The 20020-nt window shown below is 37.9% G+C and overlaps 1 protein-coding gene across 3 annotated transcripts in view; it reads right to left on the bottom strand.

Moving 5' to 3' along the window:
• LOC109421663 (sodium-coupled monocarboxylate transporter 1) overlaps nucleotides 1-20020 on the bottom strand; it is a 62410-nt gene that overhangs the window by 38892 nt on the left and 3498 nt on the right. The window contains exons 2-4 of one of the 3 annotated variants that reach the window (XM_029871337.2): nucleotides 11582-11828; nucleotides 10975-11511; nucleotides 8975-10166 (exon numbers count right to left, since the gene is read on the bottom strand). The exons of 1 other annotated variant lie outside the window; for it this stretch is intronic. In XM_029871337.2, coding sequence (XP_029727197.2) covers nucleotides 9610-10166; nucleotides 10975-11511; nucleotides 11582-11819 — 1332 coding nt within the window. In that variant the 5' untranslated portion in view covers nucleotides 11820-11828 and the 3' untranslated portion in view covers nucleotides 8975-9609. Of the gene's footprint in view, nucleotides 1-8321; nucleotides 8529-8974; nucleotides 10167-10974; nucleotides 11512-11581; nucleotides 11829-20020 lie in introns of those variants that run through there. One more of the 3 variants, XM_062849736.1, reaches the window with a different exon arrangement.

Below are 20020 nucleotides of genomic sequence, written 5' to 3'. Positions count from 1 at the left end.
ATTTAAAATATTTCATCGGGGAAATTTTGATTTCTATTCATCTTTTTAGCTGGCTCAGGGTCAATAAACCTTTCATTTGAATCATTTCTGGCTAGCTCATCAGCAATCTCGTTTCCCTCTAGACCCGTATATCCTAGGATCCAACATAGGACACTCGATTGCGTATAGATAGGATTTTTGAAGTCAGAATGCATTCCCACACTAGCTTTGAGTTACAATTGTAGTTATTAGGCGACTTAAGGACAGAATTGCTAGAATCCCAAAATGACCACCACAATGGCCGACTTTGGCATCTACTCAAGATTTCAGGCGCACAAATCTCTTCGTACCAGCGCACCTGATATTCTTATTTAAAGCTTAGGCTGATACAAATTTAATTTTGACTTTTTGTAGCCCCCCCCCCCCCCTCACCCTCAAAAATTTTTGGCTGGATTTCGCATTTTGAGGAGCAGATAAAAAAATATTTATCAAAATATCGGGGTTTTGTGAAAATTCTTTAACAAATCCGACGAGTTTTTAATATTTTTCTGTTTTAATGCTTTATTATTTTTATTCCCCCCCCCCCTCGACCAACCAGGGACAAAAATTGAAATAAGTATTTATAACGGCCTTATTACAAGTTAGCAAGAACAGAATAATAATACCCAGGTAACCAATAAGCATTTGAATAAGCAGTACGTCAGTTTTATATTTGCTTTTATTGTGCTTGCTGCCCTTGCATAGCAGTTTGACAGCCAAGTCGCCTCTAATTAGCATACAAAGTGCTATCCAACAACCATTAGCTGTGATGTAGCATTTCAAATGCACAATATGTCTTGGGTTTTAAGCATCCCGAATGCTATTTTATTACAAAACTGCTAGAAAACTGATGTGTTGCTGCTGATGTTGCTGAAAAACTTAATTCGTTTTTTTTTAAATTTCTATCTTATTGTCACGTTTATGTAGTGTAGACTATAATCAACGACCGATGTTGTATGATGTCTGATAACACTAGTTTACAGCATTTTTTAACTCGGTAAGCTGATGATCATGTTTGGTGTAGAATCATGCCCTGAGTTCGAAAACGTGATGGAAAAAAATACAGTAGAGCGGAGATTTTTTCGACTTTCCATTCAAGGTTGATGATTTGAAATCGGTTTTTGTTCTATTTTTAAGCAAAGTCGCTTACTTCACACACCTCATTCTCCGTAATCAATGCTCCAATTGAGCTGATTTTTTTAATGTAACTCGCCTACATATGATATGTCAAATAATCGTTGAGAAAGAATTTTTAGATTGTTTTTTTCTTATTGAAAAAAAAATTATTTCTTCAAATATTTTTGGAAATTTTGCTAAAATTTAAGGAGATCGTCCTAAAAACTCGCCAATATCTTGAATTTCATCAATCTGACGCAAAACCTGCATTCAGATGAATGGTATTGTATACAGCTTTTAATTTATGGAAAAAGATTTGAAATTGGTTGAACAAAACGCAAGATATTAGAATTTTAGTAAATTCCATATTTTATAAAATTGTAAAACTCGCCAGATTTCGATTCTGGCGCGAAAGTGACGCCGCCGGTAAGAGGTAGATCGTAGGAGGTAAACCAGATCGATACTGATAGATTTGAAAAAGTGCGCCAACCAACGAACTCAACCACTGAAGTGAAGACGTGCGACTATGTTTAAAACATACATAACCTCACGAGTAAACGGAGGGACTGTATCTATCCTTTGAAAAAGGCACAATATATGTGACCGACACGTCAGGTGTTGAACCAATATCCGTTTATGATTACAAAGAGACTGGAAGCCGAAAATCCCCGCTAGCATGTTACAGGCAACTTCCGTAGTCAAGTAGATTTAATTCTGACAACGTTCTGAAGCGATTCTAAGGAGATTCCGTTTTTTTCAGACAATTTCGGAACAAGCGTGTAACGGAAATACAATAGAATCCTACAAATGCATGGGACCCCACATAGGCTTGGAGTGTCAAGTAACGTTTCGGACACTTTTGCGTCGGTGCAAGAACAACACAATTTGTTACAATGATGTATGGTTAATGCGAAAAGGAACCGAAGTTAAAAAATGTAACCATAACTGATACAGGGTTCCCATCATTGGCATACGCTGTAAGGCGCCGTCCACAAATTACGCAACGCTCTAGGGGGAGGGGAGGAGTATGGCCGAGCGTTACGGTTCATACAAACATTTTAGGATTTTCATATAAAAAAGCGTTACGGAGGGGGGGAGGGGGGGTTCTAAAAATGTCAATTTTTGCGTTACGTAATAAATGGATGCTGCTTAATCAATACTAAAAGTAGTTTTAGCACCGTTTCTATATTTTTCCTGTAAAGTATGGAAACTAAGCTGTATTTTAACTTATTCATGACATTCGTTGGTCCTATCGTTATTTTTGTATAAATAGCTTTCCTTAGGTAGTGCCATAATTGGTACACGCACCCTATATAATACATGTTTCACACAAACATCAAAATTTTGTTTTGAATATGGAAAACTTGTCTTCGTACACTTTTATCATCGAAAAAGCACAAAAATGGCGGCTTATAAAACATCTTCGATGTTACTAAAGATGTTTTCAATACATTCTTATAACACAAAATTAAGTATCGAATATGTTCTCAGCAACATCGTTACAACTTAGTTGAGTATTGTGTTGTTCTTTGCTGTGCATGCATCGCTCCTGTAAGGGGTGAGTATGGCAGCATAATCGATCGCGTTCGCTATTGTCTCGAGTGAAAATCAAAACAATAGTTGCGCGGGATTTAGTGTTCAGTATTGTGTTGTTCTTTGCTGAGTATTGTGTTGTTCTTTACAGAGAAGAACATTAATCAAAACAATAAGATGATCGGCATTGAACCACACAAAAACCCCAGAACAATTGGTGAGATCTTTCCAATATGATTTAGTTATAAATAATTCTACTTCAGTATATTTACTTTATAACTGCATATAAGTTGAAAATTCGCTATTTTCAACATCCTTTCATCTATTGGAAGATGCTTCAGTTCTGGGCTCTTTCTAAGTTGATGAAGGGATTTATAAATGCTTGCAAGGACTTGGCCAGGTGTGTGGAGCTGAGTGAATCTATGACATTGTAGATAGTAGCGACATCAGCAATGTCAATGGAAATATTCAACTTTGCAACTCCATCCAGATTTGTGCAAGTATTCATGCTATGCTATGCTATGCCGCAGACAGACGTTCAAGTTTGACTCAGCAGCTTGTGTAAAAAACATGGCCGCCACAAATTGCCAAGTGGCAATCAGCGAACAGATGGCGTTAGCGACGTTCATATTCAATCGCTGCCTCACATGTGCGTTGCGACCAACAACTGTCACCACGGTCGTCTTCCAGCCGGATGGCGGGAAAAGACCGCACGTGTTGCACGCTAATAATGTTTCCACATAATTTGTGCAGAGTAAATGACTTTTATTTAATGTCTAGAATCTTTTGCACAAATTAGTGCAGGACCCTTGAAAAACATTCTACACATTATTACTTTTATTTTACATAGATTTGCTTGAATAAAACTGCATTTGGATGAACTTAACACACATTGGGAAATCTTTGTGAATGTGACGCAAATGTAGGAATGATTTTGACAGTGTTTGTTTTGTTTTTTTTTTTTCGTTGGGTGATGAATTGGGTGGTAAGTAAGCGGCTGGAAGCACGTGGTTTCTCAAACTGTCAACTGCACGCGACTACACTGTGGCAATCGGTTGCCTAGGTGTCGCTAGTGAAAATTTACGTAGAAAATTTGAATAAATTTGTTCGAGCTAGAACGTCTGTCTGCGGCTATGCTAAGCAACATCGTTACAACTTAGTTTTTGCCAGCAGGAAAATTATTATTCATCAATCGCACACGGTGCAAATAAATGTAACACTTATTATGTAATATTTGGTAATGGTTCAACATAATTTTCGAGCCTTCCATTTCATTTATAATTGATCATCTTGCTTGATGTTTGGTCACTATTACCTAATTTCATGTGCCATTAAAAATTTATGGTGAAATAAATACATTCACTCGTCATGGATTCATTCGCTTCCTATCGGATTGAAAACTGCCCAGATAAATGATTATTGGGAGAAAAACTTGCATATAAACAAACAGCTATACAGGGTGTTAGGTTCCTCAGTGCAAACTTTTTAAAGGGTGATATACGACCATAAAATGGTGAAAAAAATGTTCTACACATATGGTCAAATCTCAACCGTTACGTAGTTATTGAACTTCCCATGTTTTTGATTATTATTGCCTGTATTGTACTTGATGTGTTGTACTTGATCGTTGCCTTAAATGGCCTGAGCGATACAAATGTTAGTAAACGATGAACGACGCATTTATAAAACAAAGCGTAATTTATGATACAAGCTAACAAAATATTCACAACAATCGAAGAATTTTCCGAGAATCTGAGAATGAGACTCATGAAACATTGTCAAAACTTGTTTCTAATTGTCTACAAATTCAATAAACCCGCTAAGTAATGTTTCTAAGCATTATCTCAGAATTCCTAAAGTACTGGACCAGAACCTAGTAAATTAAAACAAATCAAAAACACCTCAAAACGCCTCGTGCAGTGCATTAACAATTGCAACCAATTTTTCTGCCACGAACTTAATGAAAAAGGTCTGGTTTGTGGGTTTCAAAATTTCTTTAATATCATTACATCATGGAGGCCTCCAAAACATTTCTTATTATTTCTGTTTTTGTTTTAAGAAAATTTCCAAATAAGTTCATCAGGGGCATCTGAGGATTTCACAGCAAATTTCGTGGGTTTTTCTAAATCATGCATCGATCTTCTGTGTGCTGTGCAGCGTAATAATTCGTTCAGTCTGTATTGCTCGTTGTCTTCTTGAGAGATTTTCGTGGTTATTTATAGAAATTTATCACAAATTTGGCTAGGAAATATGTGATTATTTCTTCCAATATTTATTTTTCAAAAATACCAGAAACAGATGTTTCCAGAACTGTTTTAGAACTTAAAACAACAAAAGCAAAATTTGTTTTTCAGGATTATCAGGAATTTATTCGTGAACATCTCCACGATGTTTACAGATTTTGCATAAAAGCGATCAGAAATTGCGCAAAAAATCCACCAAAAATTTACAAAAATGTCTTTTCTGAGTTCGAAATACCTAACTAAATCAATTAGGCTAAACGGAGTGTAGAGCATGTGCGAACATACATTCATTCCTATTTGTTTTCTATATTTCGATATCCTCCTATTACCATTATCCTTTCCATATCAAGATAAGATGATTAGAATATTTTATTTTGATTCAAAATCTCTCATAAAGGTGGCCAATAACACTCTAGTGACTTTGGTTGAAATATTGCATTTATTTTCGATATACCTCTATGATATGGCTAACTTTCCTACTGTCAAACAGTAAATCACAAATCACACAATATCAATGCATAGGGGTAGGCGGGGCAATATGGACACCCTAAGGTTTTTGCCAACTTTACCTGGCAAGATGTCAAAAAAGTTTAGTTTTTTGATACATGTATCCTTTTAAAGTCTATTTAGCATCTATTGCATAAGAATGCTCACGAAGAAAAAATATTTATCCACTTCAAAAAATGTTTTGAAAAAAGTTAGTTCTTCATGACCGTCTTCAAGCATACGGGGCAGAATGGACACCCCCATGGGGCAATATGGACACCATGAGACTTTTACGAATTTCGTACATTATCTACACCTGTAAAGTCATTTCATTACAAAACAACCAGTGTTGGTAAAATCACACTCAAAACACACTCATGAAGCGCTCCTGCGTGAGCAAACTCGCACACGATTCTGAATCATTTTCTCTGTAAAGTCATTTCATTACAAAACAACCAGTGTTGGTAAAATCACACTCAAAACACACTCATGAAGCGCTCCTGCGTGAGCAAACTCGCGCACGATTCTGAATCATTTTCTCACGCGCGAGATTTTCATGCAAAATCTCGCTCTCACGAGTCAAGCGCCGAAATCTCGTTCGCCTGTAAAACGATTCCAAATCAATTTGAACGGCATTGAATGTTATTGTACGCTAGATTTCCGATTGTTCTATCATATAATCCTTAAAACTTCGATGTAAATGATAAGAACACCAAGAAATAAAGCAATGAGTGAAATCACGAGTAAACTCATACATGATTTTTTCGGTGGTGAGTTTGGCGAGTCAAGAATCGCGCGCGAAACAACTCAACCATGAGATTTAAGAATTTGAGTTTTTACCAACACTGAAAACAACTATTATGGATGAATAATACGCCGAAGTAGTTCATTTTTGTTTAGTTAATTTAAATTCAGGCTGTTTTGGATAAAGCTTCGTTTTTGTCAGCATGTACAGCTGTGCCTAGAACAACTATTTTCCACTTCTGTCGTTTTTTGACCAATTTGTTTCACCCTATGTCTACTATAGTGAACATTTAACCGAAAATATACTGAAATCGAAGAATTTGGTTGGTTTGTGATTTAAGTTATATTTTCCCCTTGCCGCTTCTTTCAAAAAGGTGAGTGTCCATTTTGCCCCGGCAGCAGAAGATATTTCCAAACTTGATTTTTGACATACCGTAAAATGGGGTAACTTTGATAGTTTTTTAGCGAATTTTTTCAATATTTTTACATGTAACAGTATTTCCCCGAGTTTTATATTTTTTAAACAAGTACTGGGGTATCAGTTATCAATTGCAATTAAAAGATTCGATGATCTGAAATATTTTGGATAACTTTTAGTTTTTCATATAACCGAAAATCAGATTTTCATTTTGGAGTAACTTTGATAATGCCCTAAAAACACATCAAATCTCAAAAAATAATCACAGATTGAAATCTTAGGAGTATGAACATGATGAGAGAAGGCTTGTGGAATATATTAGAGAGAATTTTTATATAAAAAAATTATTTTTTACTAAATTCTGCATATAAAAATGAGTTTGTGGAGTATTGAGTGCAAAATACAATAAATTTAGCTATCAAAAATCATTATCTTTGTAATAATAAATGCTTAACGGTACATCAACATATGATTACATGCTATTCATGGTTAGTTTTCTTTTTTGGGTAGTTTTTTTAAGTTTTATTAACAAATTTTGAACAACACATATTTATCTACATGAAATTACAAGGGGATTGCATACTTTTAGGCGTTTATCAATGTATGGAGAATAATATCCCAATTTACAAAATTGCTTCCATTTCGTAAAAACACACTTCGGTAAGAGATTCAAGGCCAGATTTGGAATCTACTATGATGAATCTATCGAGAATAATAGTCCATTCATTGAAAAAATAGTTTTAACGAAGTCGTTTAGCTGATTGTTTGAAGGGGTTGATAAATGACAAAAATATCAACAATTTTTATTTTTTATCCAAAAAGTTGTACATAAACTAGATTTTAATGAAAATTCGTCTAAGATAAACTTTCATATGTATAGAATTGATTTACGTTTACCATTTTCTTTACTGGTTGAAGGAATCATAGTTATAATATAAAATATACAATGCCTGCCGCACTATCAAAGTTACCCGCATTAGCAAAGATACCCCGTTTTACGGTAATAAAGAAGAAAATATAAACATGTTAAGCATGTAGATACAGCAAAACTACTTGCATGTGTTCTAGAAATATCAGGTTTTAATTGACCTGCAATAAATTAATCACTAAATCTTATTTTAGATGGTGTGAAAATTATAATTTCTATGCACAAAAAACGGAGGACGCAACTTTTTCGTGTAAAATCAAGTATAATTTTAATTTTGAATATTTATTTCCTGAAACTACGTTTGAGACAAATGGACTATATTCTCCATTCATTAAAAGTTCAAAAAAGTTCGCATATTTCAAAATATTGAGGGTGTCCATTCTGCCCCGGGTGTCCATAATGCCCCGCCTACCCCTACCTACATTAATTTACACCGTGCACTACACCATCGTGGTGTAGTGTCCCCAAGTCTGTTGCTCTCGGTAAGCTCATAGGAGCAAAAAAAAACAAACAACCATTATAAAAGGAAAATTTTACCAAGTAACACTTTGTTTACTTTTACACTGACTATGCACAGAAAAAGTGTATGATAGGCATATTGGACACAAATACTTAATATGTGTGCTTATAACTCCAATTCCAAAAACCTTCGAAGTGCGACTGTAAACAAACGAAATTCAACGTCTTTAGAACTCGTACTCATCACTTTTTGTGTGCCGTTCCGTACGCAAATCACCGAAATTATGCAATGCCAACAAATCATTACGTTCCCGAGTTGACGTAAATGGCTCCTGCTTAGTAATTCAACCACGAAACTCTCCTCGGTATGACATACCTGTGTTACTTGACCACGTCCTGATGCTGGCCACGGTAATTGATAGTCCCTTCGTTCTGCACTTTGCAAGTTCTTAACATCAACCGATGATCGAAAACCAACTCGACGCAACCGTATATGCACTCGAAATGCGTGCCAAGTAATTTACATTTACAACCCCAGTCCGACTGCTTTCACTATCCTTCACACGTATCGCGTACAACGTGATGAATTTTACGTTTTCCTCATGCGCACTTTTGCCATGCGTTCGACGGTACATTCATTCCGGCTCCATTCATTCTCATCAAGGTGTTGGTGGTTACAAGGTTCATGTTCTTCAATTTCGGTATGGAATGCAACTACGCACCGGGGTTTTTTTTATCATCAAATGTTACTTCCAATATATTTCATTAACATTTATGAATGCGTTATGCTAAATGTATAAAATATATAATCGTAAAATGAAAGCAGGTTGGTTATTAGAAACAAATTTCGAGCTTGCCTCAACAATAATAAATGTTGCTTCTCTAAATGCTTCCGATCCGTTTACAACGTGTTGGGTGTAAAAAAAATGTAAAACGTAATTTGCGGTATAACATTACTTAGTTTGATGATTACTAATTAAATAAATTAATAATGCAAAACTTTGTTTCGTTAGGATTTTAAAATTCGAAAAAAGTGTATATAAATAATAAATAGGGACAGCATCTAATAAAACTGGTTCTTGCGTTGGCCTGCACGCCGAGAAAAAATAAAAACTAGACAAGTAGATAGAATTCTGCCGATGCTGCGCTCTATACACTAGTGTCTCTAGGAGGGTATCGGAAATCCACGGGCTGATCACTCGGTTATCATGCTTCTCTCTGATTGTGAGGAAGTCGGATTATACTTCAAAAGCTGCCAACTATATGCACTTGCGTAGGTTATCCTCTTTGCTAATGCTCACTAAATTCGCCCTCTTGCCTACAGTTAGACGAATTTCGCGTCGATTCACTTCACCTGCTATCAGAATGTTAAGGAATATAGGTGAAGGACCCACAATGCTTCCTTGCATCCTGAAAGCGAAAGTTTTGGCGCGAAATTCGTCAGTATTACAACTAGTAATGAAGGGTTCTTAGGGTTGCACTTGCGCATATACATATCTAAAGAACGTGCGCGTGCTTATCGTTTGCTACGATTATGGTTTAATGTGCACAGCGTTCTACAACAGCTGCTGCATCACTGGATTAACGCTTCTCTACCGCAAGCAGCTCTCATTTCGTCATTTCTGTTCAAAAAGCTCAAAACGTTCAGCTTAAACACTTCCCCACTAGGCCCCATCCTGCATCCGCAGCTCCTTGACGCGGTTGGCCATTTTCTCATTCTCCTGGTGCATCTGCCGGGCCAGCTTTTCGTCTATTTCGGCATTCTTTTCGATAATTTTCGAAATAGTCTTTAGGGTAGCGTTCGGCTTCGGTTGCGCTTGGGGAGGAGCCTCGTTTCCGTTGTTGACGCTAACTTTTATGGAATTGTCATTCCTATCGATATTTGCCGATCTGTTGCGGTTCAGTCGATCCTGAACACTTCCCCCGGCGGCCGTTTGAGGCTGTTTATTGCTTGTGGTTGGCTGACTCGCCCCCGGTTTGGGACCACGTTTCGCCTCTTTGTCCGATTTGCGACCAGAGGAATTACGATTGAAGCTGTCGTTATTCCTGTGATGGGACTGCTTTCCGCCTCCTCCTTGATGCTGCGCTGACGGATGGCCATGAGAAGGATGGTGATGTGGATGATGGTGATGATCCAGTCCTGACGTCTGGAACTGGAACTGTGGTTTCGCCGGTTGGCGTGGACCAACCCGACCACTGCCTATGATTGGAGGGGAGGTTACTAAAAAATAAGATCACATTAGGTAACTCTACTCAACTATATTAAGTGTTTAGATAATACATTAGGTCTGCTACTTTTCTGCCATGAGGTCGTACCGTGAGGTCACCATTCACCGCACTTTTCATATGATTTATATTCAAATCATACGAAACGAGTGGTAAATGGAACATGAGTGGTGAATGGCAACCTCTCGGCAATCTTATGTTTGGAATAATACACAAATTAAGTAACGCTGAATTTGACTTACAGCGCCGAAGTCTGTCTCTCTCATTTTATCGTTACGTAATTTGTGTATGATACATTTCAAATTTGTTTTAGTTTAGGGTTTTGTAATTTCTAATTAAGCTAGAACAGTGCTTACGAATTCTTATTCTGATTGCCTTCCACAAAATAGTTATTTATGTAACTAGTTGCAAAAAGTTGATTTTTTCAGCACGAGTCGTACATTTATCCAACGATGCTTGCTGAGTTGGATAAATACGAAGAGTGCTGAAAAAATCGAGTTTTGCAACGAGTTCCATACAAAATTTTATGCAATGATTTTTTTAATAATGCAACCCATTTGAGTTGCATAATGTTCATAATGCAACTCAAATGAGTTGCATTATGAACATTATACAACTATTTTTCATTATGCAACTCATTTCAGTTGCAAAATGAGCCAGTTCGGAAAAATTGGTCATTATGATACCAAAATGAGTTATATAAAATGTAAATTATGATACTGAATTGCATAAAAAACTTATTACATCTACGTTAGCCATGAAGCAGTATGCAGATATCTTATGTTGGTTGGTCGTAATCTTACCTTTAACGCTCTTGAACTCGCCATCCTGTGACACCGACACGGTCAGATTCGGTTCCCCTTTGAAGCCATTGTTCTGCCCATTGTGAATACAGCCGTCGTCTTTACTTCTGTCCTGCTCCCAGTCTCGTCTCCATTTGCCACCTTCACCACCTGGCTTGTGACCCGAACCGGGACCATGCCGACCATGCTCCTGCGGACGTCTGCCATCGTACTCGTTGGTCGACAATGACCTCTGCAAATTACCGTTATAACCTGGTTTGCCTCCACCGCGACCACCACGATTACCACCGACAGGGTTCATTCCGTTTCCACCTTGTCGGCCACTTCGATTGTTGGGATTTTTCCGCTCGAAGTTACTCTTGTTGATCTTGCCGGCAACACCGCCTGGAACGGGAGCCGGAAGTGCCTTTTCGCCGTCCCTTTCCACATCCGCTAGAAAACTGTAAGCCGGATCCGGGGGAGGACCTTCTCCTTCGGCAAATACTTTGTAGTCTTTAGCAATCTTCTGAATGAAGGCGTTCTTCTCTTTCTTTTTCTCTGAAAAGAAAACAGATTTGGTCAGCTTCTACAAACCTTCACCAATGCTACGAATAAAATGAATTATTACCTTCGAGCTCTGCCAGAGCCTCCTCATCGAGATCGTAGGTGAAATCAATCTTGTCGTACTTGTGTTCCCGTGGCCAATCGTCATCCTTCGGCGGTTTGATCTCAACCATTGCGTTCTCCTTCATGGCCATCAGCCGGTCGGCTTCCGCTTCCCGGTGTTTCTTTTCGATTTCCTCATTGCGCTTTTTGATGCGAGCTATGCGCGCCTCCAAATCCTCTTGACTTTGAACGGACGTCATTGCGGGATTCTAAAAGATTGAAAAGGCAACGTAAAATTCGTGAACAATTTTGGTAGAGCTGATACTACAAATTTAACAAATGAAGTACTAACTGCTAGTATATAGCTATTATTATAACCTCCAAACAAAGAATTAAAACAAGTCAACACGAGCTTTGAGTGCAATCTCTGCTCTTTGCTTCAACGAGCATTGGTATTTATATAATCGACAGTTTATTAGGTTGACCGAATTTACATACCTAAACCAGTAGGTACAACCAAATATGCTACTAGATATCCGTAGGTAGATAGACACCACAGATATGATAATTCTTTTTGAAAAACCAATTTATTTACCTCAGCCAAGACCTCAGCTTAACTCGTACATCTGGTTTATTCATACAGTGAAAACTAGTTTGATAATTATGCGATGGACATAGGAGTTAAGAAAAAGAATTATTAGGAATTGTGTTACATTGTATTCAAATAGCTCAAGGGTTGCAACACTTAAAAAAAAAACTAGTTGTGTTTATAATTTAGTAGCGTTCTGTCTTTCAAATTCTATCAATATCTTTTTACGTGTTTCGTACATGAATACATATTTGGAAATACGCCTAGGTAGGAGGAACGGGAGAAACAAAAATTCGCGCAATTGTTATAACGCCCTTTTCAGTTATTAGACTAGAATTCGAAAGCTACTCAAACTGGTTCGCCTTGTAATCAGCAAACTTACCTGATATTTGGAAGATGTGTACAGCCTGCATTCTCTGTACATACACTGCACCCACGATGCCTGCAGCCAGCGTTTTCGCGATCATCTCACATCTCATACGAAGACATTTGTTTCTTCACTTACAGTTATTTTCTCAACATTTTTCACTATTATTCACATTAAGTTAAGTGACTGACGCATTGCTTTTTTGACTATAATAGTTAACGAGCAACATAGAGAAACGTGTTGGTTCAGAGAAATCTGAATTATTTGGTGCATAGTCAGTAAACCAGAAAACAGCGTAATTTGGTCATTATAAAAAAAAACAGCAACCTAGAATCCTCAAAACGAAATTTAAAAACAGTTCCATATGATTGCGATGAGAATCAATATAATAAGATAAGGACTATTCAATGTATAAATCCAGCAAAAACGATCAAATCAAATCTTATACATGTAAATGGTTGCTCCTCCGTCATTGATCTGAACTAGTACGAATTGCACTAAGATCGAACTGAATATGGGACTGGGCCACTCCACTAATTCCCAAAGTGCAATTTTAAGCAGCTCATACATTTTGAATCAATACCGGTGCTGGCCAAGTCCTTATGGGTGTCTACTCATTAGGCGTTGTCCATAAACTACGTAGACTCCTGGAATTAGTCCCAGGACTTTTTTCCGAAATTCTCCAGGAATTTCTTACAAGGAATCTCGTTAGTTATCCCTGGAGATATTCCGAGAAAATCTTTTAAAAAATACAAGACCTCCGGGAGCAATTTTTGAAGAAATCGCAAAAGGAGCTTCCAGAGTCTCGGGATAGTTTCTGGTAGAGATTCCGGGGGGAAGAGCTCTAGGAATAATCCCGAGCAAATCCGTGAGAAAATAATCTCAGGTGGATCACTGCAAGAAATTAGATAATCAACCACAAAGAAAAGCCTTGAAAATATCTGTTGTAATAAAAAACTCGCGATTACGACAACAAATAACAAATTAAAATACTTTACTAAAAATACAGCACGGACATGTGGACGAATAATGCGAGGCGAGTATACAAACTAATTTACAAGATGACATTTCTCTCTTGCCGTGACGGGGATGACATCTATCATTGGACGGTCTGCCAGATGATGAGCCATCGCGAGGCATCGGCTGCGTGCTGACTCCAGTCAGGGTGGTCCTCCCAACAATATCCGAATAAACAACACGGGGCGAACTCCATGAGAAATACCAGCAGGACCTACAGAAGACTCTCTGAAAAATATTAAGACAAAATCCAGGATGAATTCTGTAAAAACTCTGAGAGACATCCCAACATCAACACCGGAAGTTGCCGGAAGGAATCTTCTGAGGGATGTCCCGAGAAAACTCGGAGAGAAATCTCAAAAAAAATGCCACGAGATCCTTTGGAAATATACCAGCTGAAACTTATGTAGAAATCCAAGGAAAAACTCTAGAGGAAAGTTATCGGAAATTTTCTTTAAAAAATCACAGGAGAAACTTCGGAAGAAATCCCGGAAGGACTTCCTGCAAAAAAAATGGTAAACAAAACTTAAAACGCTCGGAGAAGCTTTGATAGAATATAGCGCATTTAGTTCACCACTGGACTATCGCACTAGTTTTCACGAGTGCGAAAACGCTAATAAAAGTGCGCGATTGCATCAAATCAACTCGGTGTCTTCAGAGCACTTGTTCACCATAGATTGAAGAAATAGTGCGCCGAAGACATCAACCTGATTTGATGTAATCGCGCACTTTTATTTACGTTTTCGCACTTATGAAGTCGCAGTTCGCAGTCCAGTGGTGAACTAAATTCGGTATAACTCCTTCAAGAGGGATCCCGAGAGAACTTCTACCACACTTCTGCGGTATATCCTGAGAGAAACTCTTGTGAAGATCTCGAGATGAATCCTGGTAGAAACCACGGATATTCTGGCTGCAATACTGAATAAAAACCTCCTGAGAAATTTTGTATGAAGATTCTCAAGAAAGAATCCCGGAAAGAAATGTTCGAATCTTGGAAAAATGCAAAATGGAATACCAAGACAAATGACGGAGGAAGGAAGGAATTCAAAAAGGAATACAGACAAATGGCGTAAAAAAATACGGAAGGAGTCTTAAAAACCCTGGGAGGAATTTCAAGAGGGATTTCCAAAGAGCTTCCAGAAAGAAACCGTCACGGAGTTTCTCGAAAAAACGTTGTAGTCGATTTTCTGGATGATACACTACCACTACATAATTGACTTTTTTTTTATTCATGCACACTAAGCACTGAACTCTGTGGACTCTATGTCTAAGTAGATCCACAAGTAATAAAATTGCCCGTGTAGCTGCCGGCTTAGAATAGCACTACGGACCATCTGTTCCGGGGGTAAAAGTCCACCAAACAGGTAACCCCAATCCAAGGTGTCAGGCGACCCGTGCTGATATGGTTGAGGGGGTTTAAAAGATGCTCGATCTTTAACGGAGCCCGTAGCGTGGGTAGATCGCCTTTTTGGGTTGCATTGCGGTGCTAGATCTACCAAAACAAAATCTAGTGTCGTCCTATTTTTCAATTTTTGGAATATGTGTTCTGGCAATTCAAGGAATCATAGTATTTAGTCCTTACTACTGGTGTTTTGGTGACTTCCAGTTTTTGAATAAAACTGAGTTTACCAACTTTACTTTGCATATAGTTAAAAACCTCGCCATCTAAGGCTAAACTCCATGCAAAGGAAATCAAATTGGGCTAGGGATCCATGTATGTACTAACTCTTCGAAGACTGGAAAGTGCTAGTACGCAAGGAACATACTAGAATCCTTATTACTGAACACATGTTCCATTCTCTCTCTTTCTCTTTCTTCTTGGCGTAACGTCCTCATTGGGACAAAGCCTGCTTCTCAGCTTAGTGTTCTATGAGCACTTCCACAGTTATTAACTGAGAGCTTCCTCTGCCAATGACCATTTTGCATGCGTATATCGTGTGGCAGGCACGAAGATACTCTATGCCCAAGGAAGTCAAGGAAATTTCCTTTACGAAAAGATCCTGGACCGACCGGGAATCGAACCCGTCACCCTCAGCATGGTCATGCTGAATACCCGTGCGTTTACCGCCTCGGCTATATGGGACACATGTTCCATTATTGGAATGATATTGCTGCTAATGTTAAAACCCGGGTCCTAAACTTCATACTGGGGAGAATTTAGCAGTAAAACAAGGGCGATGCTAGGTTTCCGATGCATGGCCAATATCAGTACTCTTGTTTTGTTTTCTAAGAGCAACATTAACGGCGGCTACTATTCGAGCAACCCGCGCAGCGCTACCATTTTGACTTAACCACCCTTTTCCACACCGGTAGCAATCAAATTAGTCACCCTGATTCGTATCGGGAGGGCTGTCTGTATTTGCATAGAATTTTTAGCAGCGCAACTGTCCCGCTACTATATTTGGTCACCCACTCATAGCGCTACTATTTTGCGTGCGCATCCAGCAGCGACCGGTAAAGTTTGCTGCAATGATGGAGGGCTGCCAAACGGGGTATAGAAGCGCACCGTTAACCCTTATGTGGCCGGCAGGGTACCCGGGTACCCAGCACCCATTTAAAATACACGGTGTAGAAAAAAGCAAAAAGTTTGCCGGCCACATAACGGTTAAAGGTGCTCTAAGAAAACAAAACAAAAAACTGTATCAAAATCGATACTTAATTGCCCCTCAATGGCAATTGAGTAATGCGACATGCACTACACTAAGGATACGGGTAATGTCACAATAGATCTGAAAACTGGTCGCAGTGACAAACCCGAACAGGAATGAAAAAAAAATTCGCTACATTTTATTCTTATGACCCAATGTTTTATTTTAATGTCGATGCAAAATTTCCCTGAGTATTTTAGGTTTTTCCCTACTAAATGAAATTCCCTGAGGATTCCCGGTTATTCAGATTTTTCCAGGTAGTAGACACCCTGTTATAGTCAGTTGGGAAGAGAAAGGAATATTAAAATGTGATGGTTGTTACAACTAGAGACCGAGAGTACTCTGCGTCCCCACAACCAGTACGGATGGAGTATTTGTTAGTAGGGTAGGATGTGAGGTCTGGGAGTCTCCTTTGGTCGGTGATGCGGTCCATTGGCAGGGGATATATTTAGATGATAGATTGTGTGCAGATTACTCTGAAACAGAAGCGGCACAGTTCACTTGGTTGCATAGCTTGTAGGCGTTATATGATAGATTGACACTGGTCTATCAAAGTTGGAAGGAAGGGACGGGCCAGGGATTGAACTCAAGACCCTATGTATACGAATCAGAAGCGGTAGCCATTAGACCACCAAGCCCACCAACGTAATTTCTTTGACAGAATACCATTATTTTCGCAGCGTTAGTTGCTTTCATAGTTTGAAGTTTGTCTAGGAATTTCTAATCCTAAGTGGCACACTGGTTCGGGTTTCAATATGACACGTCAACACTTTGATATCCCTGTTAGGGAAAGGTTAACACATATCTTCTAGTTGATCATTGCCCGAAATGGTTTGAAAGTAGACCATCAAAATGAGATTAATGAGACCTCATAATGCTCTATTACTCCAGAGCACTATAAATGTGACTTAAACTAAGGGACATATTTACAAGTTATAACAGGACATGTAACTCAAAAATAAAACTTGACACAATTTATGGGCAGTCAATCAAGCTCAACTCTTTTAGAAATGCATCAATAAGGGATTCCTTTTGTATAGCATTTTATAGGAACAGCTCGCTTGCGTAGTGGTTTGGTTAAAATTCTACAAGCTATTTTGTACAATTTCTTCGATTCCTACAAAAAAATATCCGAAGTATTCAAAGGAGAATTTATCGGATATTTCCACATTTGAATAGGAATCCCTCAAAAATTCTTCAAGGATCCCCTCGGAAATTTTCAGAGCTTGCCCAGAAATGTCCTAATAAGTTCTCCCAGGAAATTGGACTGCCTTTGACAGACTCATCTAGTAATTCATATTATATCCTTCAAAAGAAGAATAATAAAGATGTTGACAATTCCAGAGCTTGTGCAGTCTCTCCGCTGTGATCCAATGACCACCCGTATTTATACTACCTTAGGTAGACATGATGAATGATACCTAGACATTTAGGCATTGTTATGAATAGTATTTCATGTAGGTAGATATCCTATGCACACAACCATTAGGTAGACACTACAGTCCTTTCCCCTTTAGAAAACTTCAAAAAATAACATTCATCACCAAAATAATGATAGCACAAATAAACTGACGAGTCCGTCACTTTCAAAGAACATATCTGTTCGCTAACAAAACTACAAAAACAAAAAGACGATTTCGCTATCTCAACATCGGCAACTTTACCAAAAGAATACAAATAACACAAATCCATTCACCAAAACATAACATATGACAATTCCGCCACAAAAGAACAATTTCGTTCACCACAAAAAATAACATTTCGTTATAACCAAAACAAAAAGACAATTTCGTCAATGCAACATCGGCCAAAAAGAACATTCTGTTCACAACATAATGGCAATTCTACCATAAAAGAACAATTCCGTTCTCCACAAAAATAACAATTTGTTATTACAACAACCTGAAAACTAAAAGGAAATAATTTCGGAATAACTCAAAAGAAATTACACGTTCCTTGATCCTCGTCGCCACTTTTATATCCTTCAAAAGAAGAATAATAAAGATGTTGACAATTCCAATGCTTGTGCAGTCTCTCCGTTGTGATCCAATGACCACCCGTATTTATACTACCTTTGGTAGACATGATGAATGATACCTAGACATTTAGGCATTGTTATGAATAGTATTTCATGTAGGTAGATATCCTATGCACACAACCATTAGGTAGACACTACAATTCATACAGAATCCTTTTCCAATAGTTTCTCTAGAATGCCCTATAGTTCTTCAAGAAGCTCTCCAAAGTTTTTTATTCCAGGAGATAATTCAAAAAATTTCTTCAGGAGTTTCTCTAGGAGCTATTCAGAGTTTTTTTTCTTGAGCATCTCTTGGGAAGTTCCTCTGAAGCAATTCAAAAAGTTCCAAAAGTTACAAATTTCTTTGAGATTTTTTTTTTGTTCAGAAAGGAATCCGCTTGTACATTTGCTTGTTTTCCTTATCATTTCCATCTATGTTATCGAAATGAAAATACGAAAATACAAGCAACACATAATAATTTATAAGTTCAAATTTTGGCATCTTGTTTCAATCTAGTGTTTGAGTCACAATATTGTTTAAAAACATTTTCAAATTTCAACTAGCATCAATGAGTAGTATTACTTTTCGATTTTGTAACATTTCCCAGACAACCACTCTCTAGAAACCTATTCCCCAGAATTCCATTTCCCAGAGAAACATTACCCTGACCAGAATGTACCATTCCCCAGAAAACTATTTGGGAAGAATGATACATGTCTTGTCTAAAAAACGAATTCAGACAATTACTTTTCTGAGGGATAGAATACTGGAAAATGGTTTTCTGAAGACTGTTAAAGAGTTTCCATTTTCTTTATGGCTCTACGTTCCCAATGTTGCTTGGTCTGCCTCTCTTTAACTTAGTGTTTTTTTAGCACTTCCACAGTTATTAATTGAAAGGCTTTCTTTGCCTGATTTGTATATTGTCAGACAAGTACAATGATACACTACACCCAGGGAATTCAGAAAATTTTCCCGACTGGAAAATAAATTGAGCTCGTTGTCTCCCGATAGGTGATCCATAGCATTACCAATAGGTTAACTGGAGAACCCGTTATTGAATCTTACTTTTCTCGGTTCGAAAATAAAATGAAAATCAATAGGTTTTCGATTGTTGATCAATAGTTCCACTATTGATACAAATACATAGCTAGCTAGTGAAGTGGAGGGTTGATACATAGGTATTTACAAGAGTATTTATTTAGGGGAACTTACGTATTTTCGGCAGTTTTGTTCTCTTCGTCATGGGGGATTTTATGAAACCCATTGAACTCAGATTTAGCCTCAAATCCTTCCCAACCAAGCAGAGTTATATGCCCGAATTTCAGACAATTTGGCCCACAAAAACCCTCCATGACGAAGAGAACAAACCTGCCGATAATACCCTTCGTCCCCCTATGCAAGATGCGCTAGATATTAGAATTATCATTTCCGATATTGACCACATTGCCCAGCATCAAGTTTGTAATAGCATTTATTTATTTATTTATTTATTTGATCTACATCAACAGGCTTACTAGAGCCCCAATGATGGTTTAAAAATAATAATAATAATAATTTTGATAACAATAATATTAGAAAACAAATTCAAAGGTCAAACACAAACAAGTTGGAACATAATAGCGCAGTCAAGGTATTGAAACTTAAACTAAGGTACATAACAATGAATTCGTCAGTTATTTCTGTTGCTAAAAAAAGACAAAAAACTACGACGTAGTGCGTTGCGTGTCAAGTGGAAGTCGAAGAATGACGCCACCCTATTGAAAACGCGCATCAAGCCCCCAAAAGCTCCATGTAGTCCATAGTTAGTTCGACGAAGTGGTAG

The sequence above is a fragment of the Aedes albopictus genome, chromosome 2 (genome assembly GCF_035046485.1).
Source record: "Aedes albopictus strain Foshan chromosome 2, AalbF5, whole genome shotgun sequence".
Lineage (NCBI taxonomy): Eukaryota > Metazoa > Arthropoda > Insecta > Diptera > Culicidae > Aedes > Aedes albopictus.
This window is presented reverse-complemented; position numbering and strand designations above follow the sequence as displayed.